The 22,442-nt window shown below is 45.4% G+C and overlaps 1 protein-coding gene across 7 annotated transcripts in view; it reads right to left on the bottom strand.

The window, feature by feature from the left end:
* Positions 1-1,338: 1,338 nt before the first annotated feature.
* IGSF11 (immunoglobulin superfamily member 11) overlaps positions 1,339-22,442 on the bottom strand; it is a 121,789-nt gene continuing 100,685 nt past the window's right edge. For 4 of the 7 annotated variants that reach the window (XM_048926386.1, XM_048926354.1, XM_048926364.1 and 1 more), the window contains exons 2-7: positions 8,423-8,586; positions 7,379-7,586; positions 6,438-6,593; positions 5,346-5,468; positions 4,973-5,123; positions 1,345-4,290 (exon numbers count right to left, since the gene is read on the bottom strand). In XM_048926386.1, the coding sequence (XP_048782343.1) occupies positions 3,840-4,290; positions 4,973-5,123; positions 5,346-5,468; positions 6,438-6,593; positions 7,379-7,586; positions 8,423-8,584 (1,251 nt within the window). In that variant the 5' untranslated portion in view covers positions 8,585-8,586 and the 3' untranslated portion in view covers positions 1,345-3,839. Of the gene's footprint in view, positions 4,291-4,972; positions 5,124-5,345; positions 5,469-6,437; positions 6,594-7,378; positions 7,587-8,422; positions 8,587-8,713; positions 8,897-14,848; positions 15,090-22,442 lie in introns of those variants that run through there. The other 3 variants (XM_048926382.1, XM_048926373.1, XM_048926402.1) reach the window with 3 other exon arrangements.

Below are 22,442 nucleotides of genomic sequence, written 5' to 3'. Positions count from 1 at the left end.
TGAAATAGAGCTCACATCTCCACCAACCTCTAGAAAAATGTCCGCTGCTGAAGTGTAAGACATCCTCTTGTGGCTCTGTGTTCCCTTTCTCAACACTTAAAAGTACCGTTATTCCTTGTGTTAGAACACATTTCCTTCTAACAGTCTTCGATGGGAGGTAATCTGACTGATGGTTAACATCATAAAGTAACATCTGTGGCACTCACAATGGGGGGCAATCCCCACCACACAACTGTGGTTGAAGGCTGCTGGAAAACTCAAGCATTTCAGTAGGGACTTCCACTTACAACTGTAATAGCTTGAGCCTTTGCTTGCTTTTTAATGCTGCCGCTCAATATCAAGACCTCTAACAGGTATTATTTTTAGCTAGAAATTTGTATTACAGCAATGCCTCATTTGGTACAACTTACAGCTAAAGCACCAGCACAGTAGGTGCTGCACAAACATAGTAAACTGTCCTGTATCTTGGGAAATTCTGCTATAGATCAATAGGCAGAGATGCACAGAAAAATGATGTGAAGGGCAAGCCAGTGGCAAGGAATGGATAGGAGAGCAGAATACTGACAGGACTATCATGGGAATAAAATGCAAAGACACTATTAATGTCACATCAAGGTTGCACAATCAAAAGATGAAAAATGCAAACATTAAGATTCCTACAGCAACTTTCCCAAAATGGCAATGCAGTCACCTCAGCTACTGTAAAACCAACAGCTGAAAATACAATCAAAGGAATATTTTAAATTAGGTGTTGAAAAATACCTTGGAATGAGAACAAGATATGCGTGCACCAGGGCTGAATTAACACTGCTGTTGGATCTGTAGTTTTCTGGTTTTAATAATCATTCTCAGAGTATCTGGAGGAGTTTAGAGAAGAAGAAAGGAAAATGAAACATGGAGAAAAAAATGCATAGATGAAAAAAATGGCAAAACATCAGACTGGCCTAGTGACAACCTTCTGCTAGCAGCTGTTGATACCAACAGGTATGTGCTTCCCAATCCCCTTACTCCCTGGAAGTGTGAATGCTCTACCCATGGCACTCAGAACATCAGTTAACTTCCTGATAGTTTCCCCCATCAAATATATTCAGAAGCCCACGAAAGTCAGAGAAGGTCTTCCTGATGACTGCCTTAGACTTTGCATCAGAGTTGAACATGCCATGTCTCAGACTAGAAAACTAATGTAACAAAAGGTAGGCAAATTTTTACATTTTCCCATATCACCCAAAGCAGTACAAAGGATCCCCATCTCCTGAATGACAAAAAATAGAACTCACCTTTGTCTAGGGAAGCACAGATCTTGCAAGCCTGGGAAATTGTACCTTCGAGGGCAAGGTGTCAATGTTATGAATGAGCAAAACAAGGCTATAACAGCAGGGTGCACTATCAAACTGGCTGTCCTAAGAAGGGTCAAGTCGTGGTTGCATGGTCACTGAGTACCAACAGCCAAATTCACTGTAGCTACAGAATTAGGGGGAAGGGGAAGCAGCCAGCAAGCAGTGTAAACTCCTTTTTTTATATGAATAAAGTTTTATTGAATTTTATACAATTAGAAAGAACAAAGAAAGAGGAGTGAACAGTCTTATGGAAGGTAGGGACAAGAAGAGCTTTCCCACTAGAGGAGAGGGCCTGCTGAGGGCAGTGTTCCTGTAAATATCACACAGGGATTGTTTCCAAAGCAGAGAGAATGTGTATGCGCTTTCCTTTGAATGCTTTTTCTTCCCTTCCCACATCAGGGTTTCAAAAGCAACCCTTCTTCCCCCAGTCAGACCTACTACGCAGCAGCAAAGAGAGGTAGGGAAGAGGACTGCTCCTCTGAAATGTGTGTATACACAGCAACTCCCTGTCTGTGCCACCACTGTGGTCTGCACTCATTCTTGGATGGAGTTGTGTAGGACAGGGAAGGAAGGGAGGCTGGATTTTTTTTTTCCTTTTTTTTTTTTTTCTTTTTCTCTTTTTTTTCCTTTATTTTAAGCAAAGAAGGCACAAAATCTCAGCCAAGTTTCAAGCCTACTGCTGCCCAGGTGCTCACAACCTCCCCAAAAGCAAGTATTCACGTAAGAACCCAACTTTCAACTCTCCTCCTCCTTCTCAGAGCATGTGCTTGCATTTGAAAGGTACAGCTCAGGCAGAAGGCCCTGCCGAAGGTTTGTGCACTGCTAAGGAAAGTAAAGCTGTGCTGGAACAAGGAAAAGGAGATGACAAGTCTCTTGGCTTAACAAGATCCTTTTTTCAATGAGAGATACAGAAATTTACCTGCGAGCACTCACATTGCTTTTTCCAAGAGCAGATGTGATCTGGGAGGTCTCTGGTACTTCTGGAGGTCACCACTGCCTTTATATGTGCAAGGCTTGGTGTTAGACAGGAGGTTGGGGATACCCACCTAGGCATGGCTCTGCTGAGCCAGGGCTCTCTCAGAAGGAAAAGTCCAAGCCCTTAGTCCATCCCTCCAATGGCATCAGGTTCCTTGAGCAGTTTCAACTGTTGGCTTTGATTAAGGCTATTTAGTTGCAATAGAAGAAGTAAAAGGACAGGTGCCAGCCACAGTCACCCCCTGGCTGTAAAGGGATGGCAGAGCATCAGCAGGTGCCATAAGTACCAGTGCGGGAGTAGGAGAGGCAGAGCAACAGCACATGGGCTTCCACAGAATTACATCCTCCACTGAGTCTCTGCTTTCATTCTTTTTAAGGAAAAGGATTTGGAAATAAACCCTGCCAAACTCAGCATCTGGGAAGTTTGCATGTGTGGGAGAGAGGGAACAAAAACTATGGTGCCTCTGTGTGAGGGCCCCAAGCAAACATGTGCCCTGCTGTGCAGGGAAGCCCTCTAGGCAGCCCAGTATGGAAAACCCACCATGCAAACACCAGAGCTGTGAGGTCTGAAGGCCCTCACTCCACATAAGAGCAGCCTAGGTGTAGCAGGTTCTGCTCAGGACTCCGCCTCCAGAAAAACTCAGCAACGCCAAATAAAAGCTTGGGGGCTATATGGGGCCTGTAGCAGCAATGTGCCCTTGCTTTGCACGGAGCTTCTCAGGGACACAGGCCCAGACAGCAGCACACTCCACAGCCACGAACAGGGCTCTGGCAGCAGCTGAAAAACACCCAGCCTGAGGAGTATTTGCATGTGCATGTGTGTGTGTGTGTGTGTGTGTGTGTGTCAGAGCTGAGGGGAAGAACAGCAAAATAATAAATAAAGAGAAACACTCCCTGGCCCACATCCTTGCCCAGCCTTCCCCTCGGTTTGGCTGGTAGCTGTGCTGCCAACTTGCACCACCAGTTCGGTCAGTGCCTCCTTCATGGCTGTCCCCATCCCAACAATCTTCTTCATCTAGCAGTAGGGGTGAGGAGGCAGAGAGGGGGTCACAGCCTCCATGACAAGGTGTGCCTCACCTGGCACACCTCCCCTCTTGTCCTTCCCTGCCCCACACTGGTCGTTGTCATCTTAGAAATAAAACAGCAATAACAACAGAAAAAAATATATATATATCTTCCCAAACCTCCCTGAAGGACCCAAGTGAACAGAAATGACCCCCAACAAAACAAACTGGAAACAAAAGCGAAAGCCCTGAGGCTAGGCTGGGAGGGGGTCCCAGCCAGGGCCCAGCAGCCAGGTAGGGCCCCCAATGCCCTGTGGCCTTGGCACATCTGTGGCGTCCATGGTGGAGCCCCGACAGCTGGGGGGCATTGCAGCATGGCCGGAGCTGCCCCACTGGCTGGCAGTGGCCTTGAGAGGCCCACCTTTGCCTCACTGCCTTTCAGGAAGGAGTAGGGTCTCTCAGCCATGTCTTCGCTGCCCTGGAACGCAAGGCCCTTGCTCAGCTCTCAGCTACCAGAGTGCCCCTACACAAGTGAGCCAGCCCGGCTCTGGGCGGGCACCATGACAGGAACAGCCCCAATCCGCTCCAGTGTGGCCTGGCTGACAGCATAGGAGCGGGTGTGCGGAAGCCGAGGCTTCCTGCTGACTGAGCCGTTGCTCCGGGCCACCTCCTGTGGGGATGGTGCTGTGCTGGCTGTCACCACCAGCGTCTTAGGGGCAGCTGGGGAAGGGTGGCCACCATTGGCATAGACAGGCCGAGCGCTTGTGCTCCCCGAGCGGGAGAAGGGTGGCTGGCGGGCATCATTACTGTTGCTGAAGCGGGTGAAGGAGTCTGTGGCATGATTGGCCTTGGGATCATTCCAATAGCGACTGTTGTAGGTGTTGGAGGACGTGAGGGTGTCGTTCTCCGATGAGGACGCATCAGCGTGGAATGTCTTGGTGGTGGAGGAGCATTTGGGTGGCAGGTCATCCTCCCTGGGAAAGAGAGAGCGTGAAGGCACAGGAAGGATTCTGCTTTGCTTCGGCAAATCCTCACCACTACACCCCATTGGAGGCAATACCATCAATATAACGTCAAGAACAGCACCAACATGAATTGGCTTCACTCCTTGGCCTGTTCACTCATCCCTTTTTACAGGACCTACTTCTGTACACATTAATTGCTTCATGTGCCTACCACTGAGGGAAGCAAAGCATACTCAGGTTTGCAATGGGCCAAACCAGTGGCTGTCACAGCCAGTCAGTACAGCTATACTTGTACAGCCAATGAATTGATCCTTAGGGAAGCTTCAGGAAGCCATCAGAGGGAAACATGGTGTTTGTAACACCAGAGAACATCACAGCTGTACCTATAGAGCTTTTTAGTTATTACTATCTGATACTGTTGGCCCAGATCCCCATCACATGTATAGTTACTCTCCTTCAGAGCTAATAGTGCCAAGCTGAAGCTCCCCATAAAGGCAACTCAGAAAGAAAAATCTGTAGTTGCCATTCTTCATTTGCTTCTGCTATTTTTTGGACAAATATGGAGGCCTTACCTTACCCCAGGGAACACACCTAAGGATTATGAAAAGTAGGGATTCTGCTTGCCTTCCTGCTAGCTGCTGCTTTTGCTGGCTGATCAGGGGTTTCCAGGCACCAGATCCCCAGCCCGTACCTTATCTCATTGGGAATCTCCTCTTCTTCTTCTTCTTTGTGTTTATTTTTCCAGTAGAACAGTGCTATGGCCACCAACACAATGCAGACAATAAGCACAACAGCACCTGTGGCCACTGCTCCAGCAACGAGGCTGATGCTCCAGGGGTGGGCTGTGGGGAGGAGTGAACAGAGAATGAAGAAGAAATCAGGGCTGGGCTGTGGCCACCTGTGAGCATTTGAAGCTTAGAAGCAGGGAAAGGCGGTATCCCCATTCCAGGGTGCAAGGATCTTCTGATAGAGAGGCACAAGTTGGTACACAGCAAACATGGTTACATGTGTTACTGTCACAAGACAAAAGCAGTTGACCAAGTCTCCCTTGGCAAAATACTTACGTGCAACGACTTGCAGGTCCAGAAGGCAAGTGCTGGTTCCAATGGCATTTGAAGCCACACATTGGTAAAGACCTGAGGACACAGTGCTGATATTTCGGAGAGTGACAGTGCCCTGGACTTGGTCTAGTTAGAGAGAAAAGAAGGATTTAAATCCCTCCCCCGGGCTTGAGGAAAACCATGAAAAGGCAAATCCAGCAAATAGAGAATTGATGTGTGAGACTCTTAAGAGATAAATAAATTAGGAAGTAACCCTGAGATGGAAGCATTGTGCACACACACAAGATTAGGTCTTAAGGAGCTTACACTAGATGTTTCTTTTTCTTCCTACAGATGAATTTCTGCAAATGAAAGCTTGGGGCTCATATTACTACGTGAGAGAAAGGAGGAAAAAAGAGACGTGCAATACCCAGATCTACCTGCTATATTGAGCTCTGCCTTCCAGCATCCTGCTTTCCTACCTATCCCTGAGTTCCCTGCTCCATGTTCTTCCAATTTTCCTCATTCCTGAATTACCTAAAACTAAAATTCTTGTGTATTTTTAAAATATAGCAAGACAAAGGACAAAAGTGCTATTGTCTCCATTTGGTCAGCACATGTAGGCTAAGAAACCTCATGGGTAAGACTTAGTGTCTGGGCAATATTCAATCTGATCAGAGCCTTGCTTTTACATGCATCTGAAAGACAACTCCAGTCACAACACACTCAGTGTGAAAAGCTGGCAGGATTTTCATGGAATGATTCTGCCTCCCTTCTATTTTCCAATCTATGAGCCTTGTGCAGATGAGGTTGCAGTTGAAATCTCCAGGCGTGCAAACATCTAGCAACCATATTCTCTTGCTTCCATTCAAAAAGATCCTTGTTCCTCAACTGGGAACATTTGTTCCATACCAAAATAAGATGAAACTTTAAATGGTTGCTGGTGAGTACCCAGTCCAACACAGCCTCCAAGCACTCCAGGAATCTTCGTTCCAAACAAGTGATCATGCAAGTGATGGCAGACACTGAGAGAACAATGTCATCTCTGGCAGCTCAGACAAAGGAAAGACCAGGCTGCCACCTGGGAAGTAAGAGGATAATCAATAGAACAAGCACCTTGTGTGGCAGTTGGGGGCAACTTGGGAACATTGTCCAGTTTCTCCCAGAGGTATGTTGGCCGGGGGATGCCTTCTTCCGAGCTGCAGGTCAGTGTGATATCGCTGCCCACTTCCAAGGACCCTTGGATTCTGCAAAGTGGGGCGGAAGGAGGAACTACAAGAGAAGAGGGGAAAGTGACAGCAGATCAGGAAAAATAATCGAGCAGTAGAGTACAGGCTCTTTCTGGACACACTGCAGGGGAAATCAAGGAGTCTGGCATGAGCTGACAGGGAATGAGAAGCAGACAAAGCCCAGAAAGGAGGTAGCAGACAAGAACCCATTGAGATTTGAGGGATGACAATAGACAAAGATTCCTGACTGAAAAGCTCATCAAGGCAATGGACAACTGCTTTCCCAGGACCAACTTGTCTTAAACAAATCCCTAGAGAAAAAAGGGTGAAGACTTCAACTCTTGGGACAGCAAGAGTGGCAACAACTAAGAGGGCTGCAAAATGAATTTCCTGTGGTTTGGTTTTGTTTTCACTGCCTTATAATGGCACACACTCTGCGCTATAACATCCAATATTACTTTTATGAGAAGGAAGTAAATCTCTAAAGTCCATTCTTTTCTCCTGTTGCTATGCACAAGCCTGTTATAACCCCTTAGATCTCATAAATGCACCCACCCTTTTTTCATGCTTCTTTGCAACTCCACATCACAAACTTGCCTCAAGTCTTTCTCTCCACCATATTTTAAAACTCTCTAATATAACATCTGCATGTGAGGAGCGTGTGCCTATATACTCCCACAATACTCACAACCAACCCTGTACCTCATCACAGTATGTCCACGGGATCCAATGTACAAAACACCATATTTTTCTGCTATGAGTGCTATCATACAGAGGATTCCCATAGCCCAGTTCCCCCCCCCTTCCCCACAATCCCAATAAACACACCCAAGACAGTGAGTCCGATGACTCCAATATTCCTGCTGCCTCTATCAGGAAGATTGTTGACCAAACACTGGTATGTGCCAGTGTCTGATAGCTGGGTGTTGTTGATGAAGATGGAGGCACTGGTGGTTGGCATTGTCACAGCAAACCCCACTCGCCCATAGAATTGGGGTGCACCACCAAAGATCTGACCTCCTTGGTAGAGAATAACCTGGAAAAGAAAGGAAAGTTCAAACGATACTCGGAACAGACTGAGCAAGGAGGGAGAAGGACAAGCAAATATGGGCTTCCAAAGCTAAAAGGATTATTTCTTAAAAGCTTTCTGAATAACCAAACATCAATATACAACAGTCGACCCAGAAAAACTGATCCTATGAGAAGCGTTTTCTATAGAGGAGATTATGCCGGTAAAAACATTCATGAAGGGAACAGACCAAATACCCAAGTCTTCTGGCATAACTAGATTTGTAATAGCAGCTTATTTCGTATAACAATCATTACCCATCTGGACACCCAATGTAGAGAGGTAGACTCTCTGCAGGCCAGTAAATACTTCACAAAATCATCCACCTGGTGGTGGACAGAATCATTTTGTGTGTCAGCAAGTGATGTCCTGCCATTATGTGACTCTGCTCACTGATGATCACTAAAGTGAGCTGAATACTGGGCTTGAGTCTGTACACCTTCTGTCAACCTAGCAGTTTAGATAGCAGTCTGTACTCAGACCAGGACCCTGAGGAGAAAGTTCTCTTCAGTGCAGGATACTGAATCACACAGCTGAACAACAAATGTTATGGAGGCGGTGTGACCCAAGACAGACCCACTTCAGAGCAATGGATTTCTTCTGGCTTCTACGTATGTGGATAGAATTCAGCCCAACAGCTCTCAGGTTACAATTCTAGTGCCACCATGGTTGGCTCTCATTTGCTAACGTTCTTAAGAGTGGCCTTGCAAAAGTAAGAGGCAGATTACACGTAGATCAGTGTTGAAAGGGTGAAGAAACGGAAAGCCCCAAGAAAATGCATACTCCAGTGAGAAGAGACCTACCTGTTCAGGCTGGTTGGCGTTAGAAAGAGGAGTGACCATCCATATGACATTAAGGTTAGTGAGAGCAGCATTAGTGGTGAAGGTGCAGGGCAATACTGCTGTCTGGCCTCGGGCAACTTGAATACTCCCTGAACTGACCGACACCTCCAAAGGACACACCATGCCTGCAAAGAGAAGATGACCCAGTTCAAGCATTTCAGGAGAAGGAATCTCAATTCAAACATTTCAGTTGGCCCTATGTACATCCAGGTTACGACAGCAGCATTCTGTTGTTACATAGCTGTTCCTTACCAATTACTGCAAGCTAGAGAGTTATATTCCTCCCCCAACAGATCAGGCTGCTCTCATGCAGACATCTTCCAGAGGCAGATGCAGCTAGGCGTTCCTTTTAAGTAAGAGCATTCTCATTTCAGAGCCTCAGAGAACATCAGACTTTGTTTTGGAGACAGGGAAAGAGCTGTAAGAGCAGCCAAGCTGTATTTAGGAGATAATGAAATATGTTTTCAAACTCATCAATCTTAATGATATTTAACATCACTGAAACAGAAAAGGAAAGTGCACTCTGAAAGGCTTCACCAAGGGGTAAGAAGAGAGAATGCATATTATTTAAAGAAAAAACACAGCTCTCGCCCACAGCTTCTCTTCCTTATGAAGTCCAACATGGACAGAAACACTTCATTGTTATTTTTTAATTTAAAAGATTAAAAATCTAAATCTTTCCAGACCATGTATTTACTCCTAGCTAGTGAAAAATGACTACTGATTATAGAGGATCTGATCCAATCTCCTTCATATTCCAGCATTTTCTCCATTCACTTCTTTGCATTCCACACAAGGTGGACGGGACAGAAAGCCTGACAAGCCCCAACTTTCCAGTACAGAAGCTCAAGGCTGCAGTGTTTTGAGTAGCACTAAAATTCTTTAAAGCACTTTTTTCACAATATCAAAATGACTTCAGATGACATCTCCTTTTTTGATTTTTTTTTGATAGTTTGCTAGCTTGCTGTCTCCAGTGCATGTGGAAGACTGCTGGAGATGGTAAGGAGCTTTCAAGCTCCAAGGCAATATGACACAGGGGAGGTTTAGGTTAGATATTAGGAGGAAGTTTTTCACACAGAGGTGGTGACGCACTGAACAGGTTGCCCAAGGAGGCTGTGGATGCCCCATCCCTGGAGGCATTCAAGGCCAGGCTGGATGTGGCTCTGGGCAGCCTGGTCTGGTGGTTGGCGACCCTGCACATAGCAGGGGGCTGAAACCAGATGATCATTGTGGTCTTTTTCAACCCAGACCATTATACGATAATATCAGAATATTGCTAACACCTGGGTGCAGTTCAAAGTTATTGGCACTTGAGCAGCCTATGATGAGTTCCTCGATTTGGACTGACTGCTCTGGAGCTGCAATACACAAGGATCTTCCATACCATTCATAACCTCCTCCATACTTTCCAATTCCTACACATGTTCCTTCTTCCCTGACTCCTACCTCCAAAGGTGCAGGTAGTTCTGGGAGGCTCAGAAATGCTTTAAAACAGAGCCAAACAAAACGGCACTTTAAATTGATTCACTAGTTCCTTACGTGGCAAGAAAAAATAAAGACTGATTTTTCTCACAAGCTTGGAACATGTTTAAAAACATGCAGCGCTTTGGAAAATCTTAGCAAAACAGTTTAGCTTGGGTCCTAAAAATCTGTCAGAATGATGTGCCTGGACACAGAACAGCTGGTGAAAGTTTAATCCATCAATCTCCTATGAAGGACTGTCAGCAGCAAGCGGAAGTAAACAATTTGAAGGGCCAGTAATAAACATGACCTTTATTACAAGGCATCTGCCTTCCAGTTGCTTCTATGGCCAATAGACTGGGAGTAGTTTTGGGCTCTTGAGTTCCTTACTATGGCTGGCCAGGCAGTTGCAGTAGCCCATAGACCAGAAGTGAGATATCTCTTAATGAATATTAGTTGGACAAGAGATCTTCTTGTCTTCAAGCCTCACATGGAAGGTTATACTGGCATGACTACACATCCATTCCTGCCACCATCCATGTGTTAAACACTGGACATTTAACTGGATAAACTCTCTAATGTGGAGCAGAAAGCTCTTCTGCCACCTTCACTGTAGATTTTATGAAATGTTTCCTATGATCTGCCCTCAACTTCTCATCTGATTTGGAACAGCAAAATGTGTTCTTCAGCCCCATACCTTATTCCCCTCCAAGAAATACTCATATATTCAAATTCTTGTAAATCAGGAAGAGTAATGCTTCAGTGTGAGTATTCACTAATGGCAAATATTCTGGAAAAGTTTGATTTTCCAATTTATACTGCAGGCTTAGTTTTGTCAATCACGCAATCACCAAGATGATGTGGTTTTCGTACCTAACCCCTCTTTCAGTGTTCCAAATATTTGTGATTAGTTGATTGCAAACAGAATAATAAAAATACTAAAATAGATCATGCATAATTTATTCACTGCCAATTCATTTGAGAATATCCAGATCTGCTTATGAACCCTTTTCTCTTGCAGGGCTCTATTCTCGCCTTCAGTCACCACAATTTTCCCACTCTTTCAAAGCACTACAGCAACCCTTTCAATCTGAATGCCATGGAGTGAAAGGGCAGTAAGGAACAGCTGAGGTTTCTGTCCATTTCTCCTTCCGAGGAATGGCTTTGAGGCTGGGCATGCAAGATGCGCGCTCTTGCAATACATCATGCTCTCCTGTCTCTGCCTTATTAAAGCATTGGGCAAGCCAGCTCTGTAGACTTGCCTTTGCCTGTCAGCTGCTCTTTGGCCCAAGATGCACACAAGGCAGGCAGCACTTACAGACAAGGACTCATTTTGTTAAGCTAAGTGGCACCTGCAGGGCTACAGCTGGGGAAAACATACACAACTGCTTCTGACAAGTACGCTTAACCAAGACGACAGGGGAAGCAGGAGACCAAATGCAGGCAACGTTCTCTTCCACCAGCATAAACAGGGAGGTAGGCTGGTGCGTTAACACAGCACCGGAGGGGCATTACTACAGCACAGCTCCTCTCCCAGGAAGACAGCTAAAAGAGCAAAGATCAAATCCTCTTCAGGGGCTACAGCGTCTTTCTTTACAGCTCAGACTATTAGAAAATGTAATGTGGTTACACGTGCACTTGTCCATCTATGCAGGGATCTGTGTGACAGCATCCTTCCACACCAATACTCGTGGCCCAAAACACAGGTGGCTGCACACAAAGGCACATACACATCAACCGCTATGCCCAGGAAGACACCTAGGAGGAAAACTGAACCAAACATTACATATTTAAACATTTCAAAATTAGGAGTTGCAAAAACATGCTTTTGCATTAATGTAAAAGGAAAGAGGCAAGGGAGAGAGAGAGGAAGAGATTTCAAATTTAGCATATGTATTGCGGTAAAGGCTCTTCAGTGTAGCCTAAGGAATGAAGGCTTAAATTCCCCTGGGTAGGTATAAATGCAAATATAGACATAAGCACATATATACAGCCCAGTCTAGTAAGTCAAATTACACATAAGAGGTGAGAAAAAACAAACAAACAAACAAGCAAAGGATGTTGTAAAAGGTCCCCTTTTGCCAAGGTATATTATCTTGATCTTTTCTAAGCATTCAGAGAAATTTAATGATTTGTGAGGCAACAAGAACCAGTCACCACCAAGTCTTTCTTCTCCTAGTGCTGGATTATGATGGCCATTACACCATCTCCTGTACGTGCAGCTTCACTACTTAGCATCTCTGCAAGCAGCACGCCTGGAGGCAGAGCAGGGTACACCGCCATCAGCTGAAGGAGTTGGCCTTTCCTCTTCTTAGAACACTTTGATCTGAGCTTGATTCTGCACACAGCTTCCTCCTTTGATCCCAACGCTCTGAGCTTCCGCCATTAATTAGAACAGATGCTCCATTTTTGTGTCCCCCTTCTATCAGGGAACCAGACAGAAGAAGGATGTTTTGGCTGCAGAGGCTCTTAGCGCTTCTTCAATTTTCCTAGATCAAGTAATTATTCTGGCAACGGATAACTCTGATTTCATTTCTGATATTGCTTTCCCAAGTAGCGCACCTCCCCAGTATCCATGAAGGAGTTCATTTGGGCAGCTCATACAACAGGACACAAGAGTGTAGGGCCCAGACACAACCGGCATTTCCTTCCCTGAGAAAGTCAACTCAGCTGACATCTCAGTGAGTGAGACGAGGTCTTCCACCAACATCACATCAATAGCACAGTCGATGATATGAGTAGCTGATGCACCATTACTGGTTGACATCACAGTGATGTCAGAGGGTCACAGACCACAGGGACCCGAGAGGCTGTTCCTTGAAGAAGCACTGTGGTTGGCACTGTTGAAGCTGTGCTAAGGGCATCTCCCCCTTTACTGCACTATCAGAGGCAACCATGCTCAGCATGATAACTGGGTACCTCTGGATGGGTTGGAGTACGGTGCAGAGAGAGGGCCTTTCCCTGCTTTACTTATTTTAAGACCACAGAAAAATGGTGGTTTCTTTGGAAGGTCATTCATACAATGAAAGTCAAGATGCTGCCCTGCCTGCTAGAGAACTCTGTCTGCTTTGTACCTACCCTCAAGAACCGCTGGCAAGTCAGCAGCATTTGGAACCTGCTAGCAGCAACCTCATGAAACCCAGAGATGTGGGAGGCTGGGCTGGGATGACTTTGCAAACACAGAGGACAGGTTCACTCTGCAGTACTGGCAAGCCAGGGAAGCAAATGTCCAGAAGGGAAAAGAGGTGTGAAAGAGATGAAGAAATGTCTCACCTTCATGCATTCAACATCTCCAAACCTCCATGGAAGATGTGCTGAAATGTATGTGGCTGGGGGGGGAGAATGAGAGCAAAGCTGCAAGCTATCAGCTCGCAAGCAAGAGCCAGGAATGGCTTTCCCTATCCCCATGCAATTAGCAGTCCTGTGCTGGGAAAGATGCCTATGGCAGTATGACATTTGGGTCCCTGGTTAGAGAGGAAAAGATGAGGTCACTCAAAAGTTTCAAGAGCAGGGTAGGAACACAGCGTTCAATCTGGCAACTGCAGGCAACAAAAGGAGAAACTGCAGAGCACACTTTTTCCTGAGATGAAAGGAAAACACAAGTCACTGTGCCTTTGGCCTACCTCACATCTCTGAGTTTGGGACCAAAGCTTCCTGCTGTGCTGAAGAAATGTCTCCCACCTCAAGGAACACTGCTGACTCAACATGCTGAGCAGCAGCAAAAGCCCCAGCCCAGGAAGGTGTGACTCGCTGCTGGAGGGACAGTAACAGAGTGCTGTGGGGAGCACTTCTGTCATAGGACCTTCTTGTGCAGCAACCATTCAACCCAACTTTGCAAGCACTGATTATATTGTAGGACAGCAAAGAAACAAAAGAGACATTTTGCCTTCTGAGAATCTCTTCTATCTTGTGAGGAAGCAATTACATCTCCCAGAAGAAATCTCTGGAAAGGAAATGGTGGAAATGTTGTTTCAGTTCCGCAGGACTTCCCAGGAAAAGGGCACCCCAGTACTAGCGTGGAACCTCATAGATCATACAAACAAAAAAAGGTGGGTGCTTATGATGAGTCCAGAGTCTTCACAGCATCCAAACAAGCTGCACAACAAGCTGTATGAATACTGATTGTGCCCATTCTCACTGGACTAAACTGTGGTCTGCTTGCTTGTGGAACCAGCACCATCAGCCACTCCAAAGGAGCACAGACCTGAGTTAACGCCCAGCTATCCTGAGTTATTTCCAGCTCATTAGGGAAACTCCACTTCAGAAACTTCCAGCATTCAATGTCACTGAGCAGGACAGGTGGCTGGGACAGATGCACACCTTTACAGTAGATTGTACCACCATGCTAATGTGCTCTAACACAAACTTTTCTGGGAAGTTCATGGGCACATGTTATACAGATGTTATGAGGAGCCTGCCTAGAGATACCGAGAACACTCAGAAAATACGATTCTTCTATTAAAAGGACAGAGACTTCCTGATACAGCTCCTCCTCAAGAAACAACCAACACTGACTAAACCACTCCTAACAGCAAAGTTTGATTATTTCAGTCACCAGACTAAGAATCTACTGAGAGTAAGCTCATTGCTTTTACGAGGACAGGGGGAATATCCCAAACCAAGGCTCCTACTGGTTCTTTCTGGCTCACAGTTGATAGCAAACCAACAGTGCACGGTGCACAATAATTTCCATCTCTTTCCCTCCTTATCTTTGCTGGATCTGCAGGACAGCCTGGAAGAAACAGCAGGAAAACTATTACATCTAGCATGGTTTTAGAGCAAAAGCCCTGTGACGTGTTAAATCTACACAGGGAACAACATTTCCTCTTAGGTCTATATAGTGTTAAATGCAACTCAAAAGCCAAGTAAACCTCTAAGCTCCTTTACTGCTAGAAAAACCATCAGACACAACTGGAGTTATCTCACCATCTCTCTGGCACAGAGCTTCCCAGGTAAACAGATCCAATTTACTCCAGAAAGAGGAATCTTAAGATTGCTACTCAGCTAGCAGAATATGCAGGCAAGCAGGTACTAATCCAAGGAGAAATCACAGTCAAGGTCTTGAACTTGAGCCCTGTAGTGTTTCTCACTGAGCACTCCACCAGCTGATCAGGGACAGTGACTACCTGTAAATCTGTGCTGATCACACTGACCCCTCTCCCTTACCATTTATAATCTCATCTACACCAGACTAAAAGATGACAGCGAGGCATGCTGCTGACCCACCCTGCTCTGGTCTCAGCTGTTAGCCTTGCAAACAGCAATTACTACCACCCCTGCCATCTCCCTTTTAGATATGTCTTTCTCTGCAGGCCAGCTGGAAGGAGGATTTCAAACAGCTGTCTGATTGATATAACATGGAGCACATCTCCCTGCCCCTGACTTCCACAACCTGCAGCCATAAAGTGAAGATGAAAGTTAGACAAAACAATAAAGGGCAGGAAAGCTTTCAGCAATGCATACTTAAAGAACAGTGTCATTTTGCTCCCATGTCTTTGTCAGAGGAGCTGGGCAAGCTTTAATGGGGAAAAAAAGAGGCGCTCATCATGCAGATGAAAATCACTGAGGAATTTGATTCCTTCCTCACTTCTGCCACAGAATCCCTGTTGCTCAGCTCCAGGTGTATTCAGAGGACAGCTGTTAGTGTGAGATCCTTGTTTGCCCAGGTTTAGACCATCAGGGATGGATGTGCTGAACTGCTGAGCATTCAAACCTACCAGGGAAATCAAAAGTGTCTCCATGTCACAGGGATTGCATTACACTCAGCTCTTTGTGTAACTGAACAGTGCTCTGCCAGCAGATCCTAGAACCTGAAATCTGACAGAGGTTTTTGAACTGTGAGAAGAACATTGCGCTAGAGCAGCTAACAGGGATAAAGTGGGAACAAGAACCCAGCTTTGGTTTACACATACCCTGGTGATAGCAGGGTCAGGAGCCCAATGACCCAAGTGATCCATTCCAGTTCTGGGCTCCTGCTGGTGCTTCCAATACTGCCTTCAATTCTGTGCCTCCATCCAGCCCACTTGGAGCTGCTGGGAGAGCCACTTCTGCTGCTCCTGCTAACTGGGATGGCTGCCCTCCATCTCTGCTGACAAGGATGCAGATGCATGCAAGTTAGCCATAAATAAAAAACAACAGCAACAAAACTCCAGCACCATATTATTGGAAGATTATAAAAATAGGAAGGGACATTGATAGGAACAAAAATAGCATCTACAATGACATTAGCTAGGATAAAACTAATCAATCGCTGTGCTTTGGGGCATATGTTAATCCCCTCTCCATGGTATAGTGTTGCACAATTAGGTACATTACGGAAGGTTTAACACTTTCTTCCAATGCATGCAGCATTGGCTGGAAACAGAGACTGCTGTGATCTGAGCTGGCAGTCCTTGAATCCACAGCATTTGCACAGGACTCAAGGAGCAGCTGCACCACTGAGTTTGGGGAATTTTTTGCCTTAGCAGATGAGAAAGACCAGAGGGGACCCAGAAGGGATCAGGAACTCACTCAAGTGCTCAGTCATTGCTCCCTTGACTTGAGAGAGGGGAGGGGTGGGAAAGTCTAATTCAGCCTGCTCTGTGGGACTGTTTGGTGCCAGATTAGCCCACTGCTGGCTATGCCCAGCACTGGAGGCATCTATGACTCATCCACTCACCCCCACAGGACTCAGGTGGGCAAACCAGGCTCCTGCAATCTGCTTACAGATGGCTCAAAGCCACAGATAAGCAACACAGCAGAGGTAAGAACATGGTTACTGTATCCTTGCGACAGGGAGCTAGGCATTTCTTTCCCTCCTGAAGTCATCCAGAGATGCCTGGAGAACCATTTTCCAAATCACAGGCACAGGCAAGGAGAAAAGTGAAATTCCAGCTAGGCACAGAAAGGTGCCTCACTATTCCTGGTCTTCTACAAAGCTGGGGCTAACAAACACGCTCCTTCTCTCTTCACCCCTAGTCCTCTGATGGTGAATCCTGTTGCATTAACTTAGAATATTATCATCCTCTGCTGTTTGCCTTGCCCCTCAGAACAAGGTTATTGTCTAAAAAGCAGCGAAAGCAGAAAGGAAGCTGTGCTTCCATCTCACAGCCAGGCATTAATTAGCATAATCTGCTGAGGAAGGTGGAAGGGCAGGACAGCTTGCTTTGCTGTGAAAGGGAAAAGCTGTGTTGCAGATGCACTGTCCTGTTCTGCTGACTGCTACAGTGGAGGCATTATTCAATGGTAACGGATGTCTAAGGGATGGGAGCAATTTAAGTGACCATGGCCAGTTACTCACTGGACTGCCTGCAATCTTTAGCCAAAGAGAATTTGGGAACAAAAACTTGTCAAAAGTCCATTCAAACACATCTAAGGTGGGAGGCTCTGCTTGAATTTGCAGAGAGCCAGCAACAAGGGCTCTGAGCTGCATATACATTCACCTAGCTCAGACGCCAACATAAACTTTCCACATCCCTTGTCTTAATCATCTTGCTGCTTGCCACAGCACATCAGAAAGAAAAATGGACCTTTTACAGCAAAGACTTGTATCTATGTTTCCTAAAACAGAGAGAAGGCACAGAGGTGACTGAGAGCAGCTAAGGCATAAATTGGCTTCATTTTCCTAAAGCAGGTTGCAAAACCTTATAGGAACCTGTCTTTAGCATTTGGGAAGCTGCCACAGCCAGTCTCTGTGCTGAACGACCTTCCAAAGCATCCTTATGGTTATCTACTCCACACCTGAGGCCAGCAAAGCCCACAGCATGTGAAGTGCAGGGTGAGGCTGCATGGGATGAGATGAGAGACGTACATAACTTGTTTATCCCTGAGCGAGAGTCTAATTAGAGCTCTCCCCTGGATCTAAAAGCAAAAATAGCCTTGAGTCCCCTCCAACCCATCCCTTTTCCTTGCTAATATTCTCCCAGCGCAGCCCAGTCAGCAGAGATGTGACGCGCTGCGGATTGGTGCCAAGTGCTGGCAACAGCACGTGACATTGCTGACACAGCAAAGTGGCCTCCTTTGGGAGAAGGTATCCACCAGTGCCTCTGCAAGGGAAATGTATCTGCTCCCGAGACAGGGGAACAGAGTCAGGGCTAGGAAGCCGAAATTAAAACAGGTCAGAAAAGCACTACTAAGACACTCGCTCCTATTTTCTGTTTGCCGAGCCATAAAAAATACATTAACGGCCCAGCAGCTTTGTAAATGATTTATGGTCAAAAGAATAAATTTCTTCTTCCTCTCGTGGTTAAAAAAACAAGTCCAGAAAAAAAAAAAAAAAGAAAAAAAAAAAGGCACAACGTAGTGATGAACTGCTTAATAAGGGAAATCAACTTAAGGTTTAAATATGTATAAATAGCATATTGAGTAGGAACAATACAGCCCATAATGAATAAGACTAAAGTCCAGCACAGGGAGGTGGCACAGGAGAAGGACAGATGGGTGGGCAGGCTGTATAATGGGACTTTGTGTGGTAGGGAACATCAGCAGGGCAGAGTGCAGCTGCATAGGAAAACAGGAGGGGAAGTGGGACACAGAACCGGTTCGTAGGTGACTTTTAATGCTGCTCCTAAATATATCACAGAATGCATTGAAGGTTTTATTTCTCTCCTCATCTCCTGCCACATAACAGGAGAAATGCCACTGAAACATGGACTGCAAATGCCCATGAGGCTTTTCTACCTACCCTGAAACAACCACCACTAGATCAAACTTCAGTGCAGATACTTGTGACCTATGGTTCAACTGCTTTTACCCAAAGCACCAGGAGCTGTGTCCATCCTCACTCAAAAAAAAAGCAAGTCCAAGAAGCTGGCTATCTGTTTTCTGTCAGTTTTGTGTCTAATGCATGAAATCACAATATCACAGAATTGCAGGGGTTGGAAGGGACCACTGGTGTTCATATAGTCCCATCCCCTGCTAAAGCAGGCTGCCTATAGCAGGTCACACAGGAAAGGGTCCAGGCAGGTCTTTAATATCTCCACAGAAGACTCCACAGCTGCCTCTAGGCAGCCCATGCCAATGTGCTGTCACCCTCACAGTAAAGTTTTTCTCATGTTCAGATGGAACTTCCTGCATCCCACTTGGTGCCTGCTGCCCTTGCCCTGTCACTAGGCACAACTGGCCCTTTTGGTATTTATAAACACTGATAAGATCCCCTCTCAGCCTTCTCTTCTCCAGTCTGAACCGTCCCACGTCTCTCAGCCTTTCCTCACACACGAGATGCTCCAGGCCCCCCATCATGAGTACACAAGATTTCCAAGTGAGAAGAGTATGGCAGATACGTTTTTGTTTTTGCTGTGCCTTTGACCCCCCCTAAAAATATTCCTGCCCCATGACCCAGCTATGAATTTTTGTTCACCTGTCCTGCTGCCTACATGTGGCTGGGGCAGCTCTGCCTGGGCTGGTTTGATCCATCCTAGCCATTCCTCTAAAGGCAGTTAACTCACTGGAAATAAACTTAATGTTTAAAAACCAAGCACATGTTTAAGTATCTTGCCAAATCAGGGCTTAAGGGTCTAATCGCATTTGCATCCATTTTGATAACAAAACTCCTGTGGCCGGCTGGTAGGAGAGAGAGGAGAGCCTTTAAAGTGAGAGCATGCCACAGTGCAACTGCTCTGCCTCAGACCTGATGCTAAAAACAAGCCTCATGAAGGCAGGAAAGCATAATTTTCAGTTTCCAAAAGCAGTCAGACTGAACCTAGCATCCTCGAGGATGTTCAGCGATATTAGACTTCCATATTTTAAACTTCATTAATCCCAAATTACTTTGGATATAAAATTATTAAAAACAAACAGGAAAAAAATTAAAAGCAAAGTCTTTTTCATTTAAATGAAAAGAAGAAAAAAAAAAAAAAAGTCTTCTGATCTGGCAAATGCCAGGTCAGTAATTGAATGCATCAGATTATGAGTTGAGCTGTCTGAAAGAGGTTGTAAAAGGACAATTTTCCACCGGGAAAAGAGTTTTCATTAAAATCAAAATAGGATGTAAGAATATCAACTTTGATGACATTTTCAGAGAGTGAAGACAAAATGAATTGCTTCGACTTTCTCATTTAATTATGGCAATATTGGCACACTTCAATTCAATAAGGTGAAAACACTTTATTTCAATCCATTTAAACTTTTGCCACGTATTTAGATATTATATAAATTCCGACTTTGTATTATTTTATTCAGTAATGCTACAGTACTGTGAACACATATTCAATACACCATGCCCTTCCATGAGAACAGTCTTTTAACAATGGAAATTTTTGGTTTTTGTTCCATCCACTCAAATGTCTGTGCTCTCACTATGCTATGAGATGAAACGGGGAGGATGCATTGGGTTTTCCCTACAGCAGATGACCAATTTTAGCTATACACACCTCCAGCCCATTCTTCACATGGGAACACCAGGAACTGTAGATGTTTCCTTGTGAAGTCTGGTGCTGAAGTTGCTCACGTGCCAGGTTTTGCCCCCAAACCCAAAGTTTCGTTGCACACATTTCTGGCTCTCTAAATGAACTCCCCCCTTCCCAGTTGTTTGGGCAACCCCCTCCCACATTGTACAGTGGAAACAGGACCAATACATAAAAACGTGCACAGCCATATTAAAGAAAATCTGTCCGTCTGTTTACTACTATAGAAAATGTCACTGGTTGCTCTAACATACACTGTCAGGGAAGGCAATGGGGCAATGCAGAGAGCCTCCATCTTGCAGTGAGGAAAACTGAGGTGGAGAGAGGCTATAACTCACCTCAGCACCGTGCTTCAGGTCAGTGGTGAGACACGAACAGAGCTTTGTCACCTGATTCATGGGCCTTGCTCTGCCTATTAATCACACTCTCTGCCACTGTGCCAAGTATTAGTATTGATTTCAAATTAACACACACATTTCTTATCAGAGAGGGAAAAAACAGCCAGGAAGGTTCACTGTGTGCAGCTCTGCTGGAGACCCACCTGATGGTAAGAGTAAATGCTTTCTGCAAGGGGCTCTGCTGCACAGTACTCCAGGAGAGGTGCCCAAATATTCCCCAAATTCTTATGGAGGTTTTCAAAAGACACAAACCATGGTCATAACATGCTTGAAGAGAGAAGGGTTTCAGTGAACACAGCCGATGCTGTTACCATACAAGACAACGTGCCTCTCTCCTTACCACCTTTTCTGATGCCAGGTCCTCAGAGTAACTCTGGGTGACCAAACCCCACAGTGCTGTCTGATTTAATGCCTGCCCTCTCTTCTTCCCTTCCCTGATGTCCTAAATTCTATTTTACAATAGCAGCTACGGGCTTCTCTTGTCTTTTAGAGTTAGAGTCTCAGGAAAACACTTTGCACATTTTCCCTCCGTAACAGATGCAAGAAGCTGCTTATGCCCAAGCAGCAAAGCACACAACTGCTCTGAACTAAGGAAGATTTTTTTTCTGCACAGCTGGCTCAGTTTTTCACACAGATGTTGTCACTCCTGCCAAGTCTAAGAGCACACAAAGAAACATTAATATGAAAGAGCCCAATTGGACACAGGCTTAACAATGAGTTGAAGATTCCCCAGGCTCAGTCCGGATGCTGTGTTTTCCCTTTTCTTTGTTTCTTTTTGCTTTCATGCATACCCAAGAGAAGAAAAAATGAAATAAAATAAAACAAAACCATAAGAAGCCACTGAAGCAAGTCTTAGCCTTTTGGGGGTAAATTCTTTTTTTGAAATTCAAAACACACACTTTAATCTTTAATGTTAAACCCCGGATTAAAAATTCATTCACAAATCTCATCATTTGGAACACTTACAAGTCCATTGCATTATTAAAAGCTCAGATCAGTGGTACTCCACATAACAAAGTCTCTCCAAATTCTTTCCCTCCTCTGTAAGCCAGAGCAGGTACATTGCTTTCCTCGTTTATCCTTTCAGCCCAGAGAAGCCTTGTTGGGATTCCAAAGATCTCAAAAAGGCTCATGCTGGTGGCCTTAGTGTCCCATTTCAAGTTGCTGTCACTCACCCTGCAATACCGAGGAGCAAACTCCATCCTGATGGCAGCAAGTGGACCTCTTTAAAGCAATACTCCCCTATTTCACCACACAGTGGTGCTCAGTTTGCTGGTGCTTGCAAACACCCCCAATTTTAGCCAAGTGATGTGGAGTGCATAGCCAGTATCATCTCAAAGAAAGGAGCATCTATGCAAGACACAGCCCAGGCTGCCACAACTCAGTGGTGTTTCTCCATCTTTTCCAAAGGATTTATCAAACTAGTTTGCATAACGGAAAGAAGAATCATTCTCAAACTGTGGTGTGCCATCTTGCTGCGAAGAATCAAAGAATCATGGAATCGTGTGAGTTGGATCGGACCCTTCAAGGTCATCTAGTCCAACTCCCCTGCAATGAACAGGGACATCTACAGCTAGGTCAGGTTGCTCAGATGCTAGAAATGTCGCTAGAGTCTGCAGGGATAAACTTATCTTCTTAAGAAATGTTTTTGAGATGTTATGTGAAAGGTACTGTATGAGTCTGGATGTGCTGTGTCATGCCACACACTGGACAACTCTAATGGCACCAGACTCTGGGCAA

This window comes from Lagopus muta, chromosome 1, assembly GCF_023343835.1.
Source record: "Lagopus muta isolate bLagMut1 chromosome 1, bLagMut1 primary, whole genome shotgun sequence".
Lineage (NCBI taxonomy): Eukaryota > Metazoa > Chordata > Aves > Galliformes > Phasianidae > Lagopus > Lagopus muta.
This window is presented reverse-complemented; position numbering and strand designations above follow the sequence as displayed.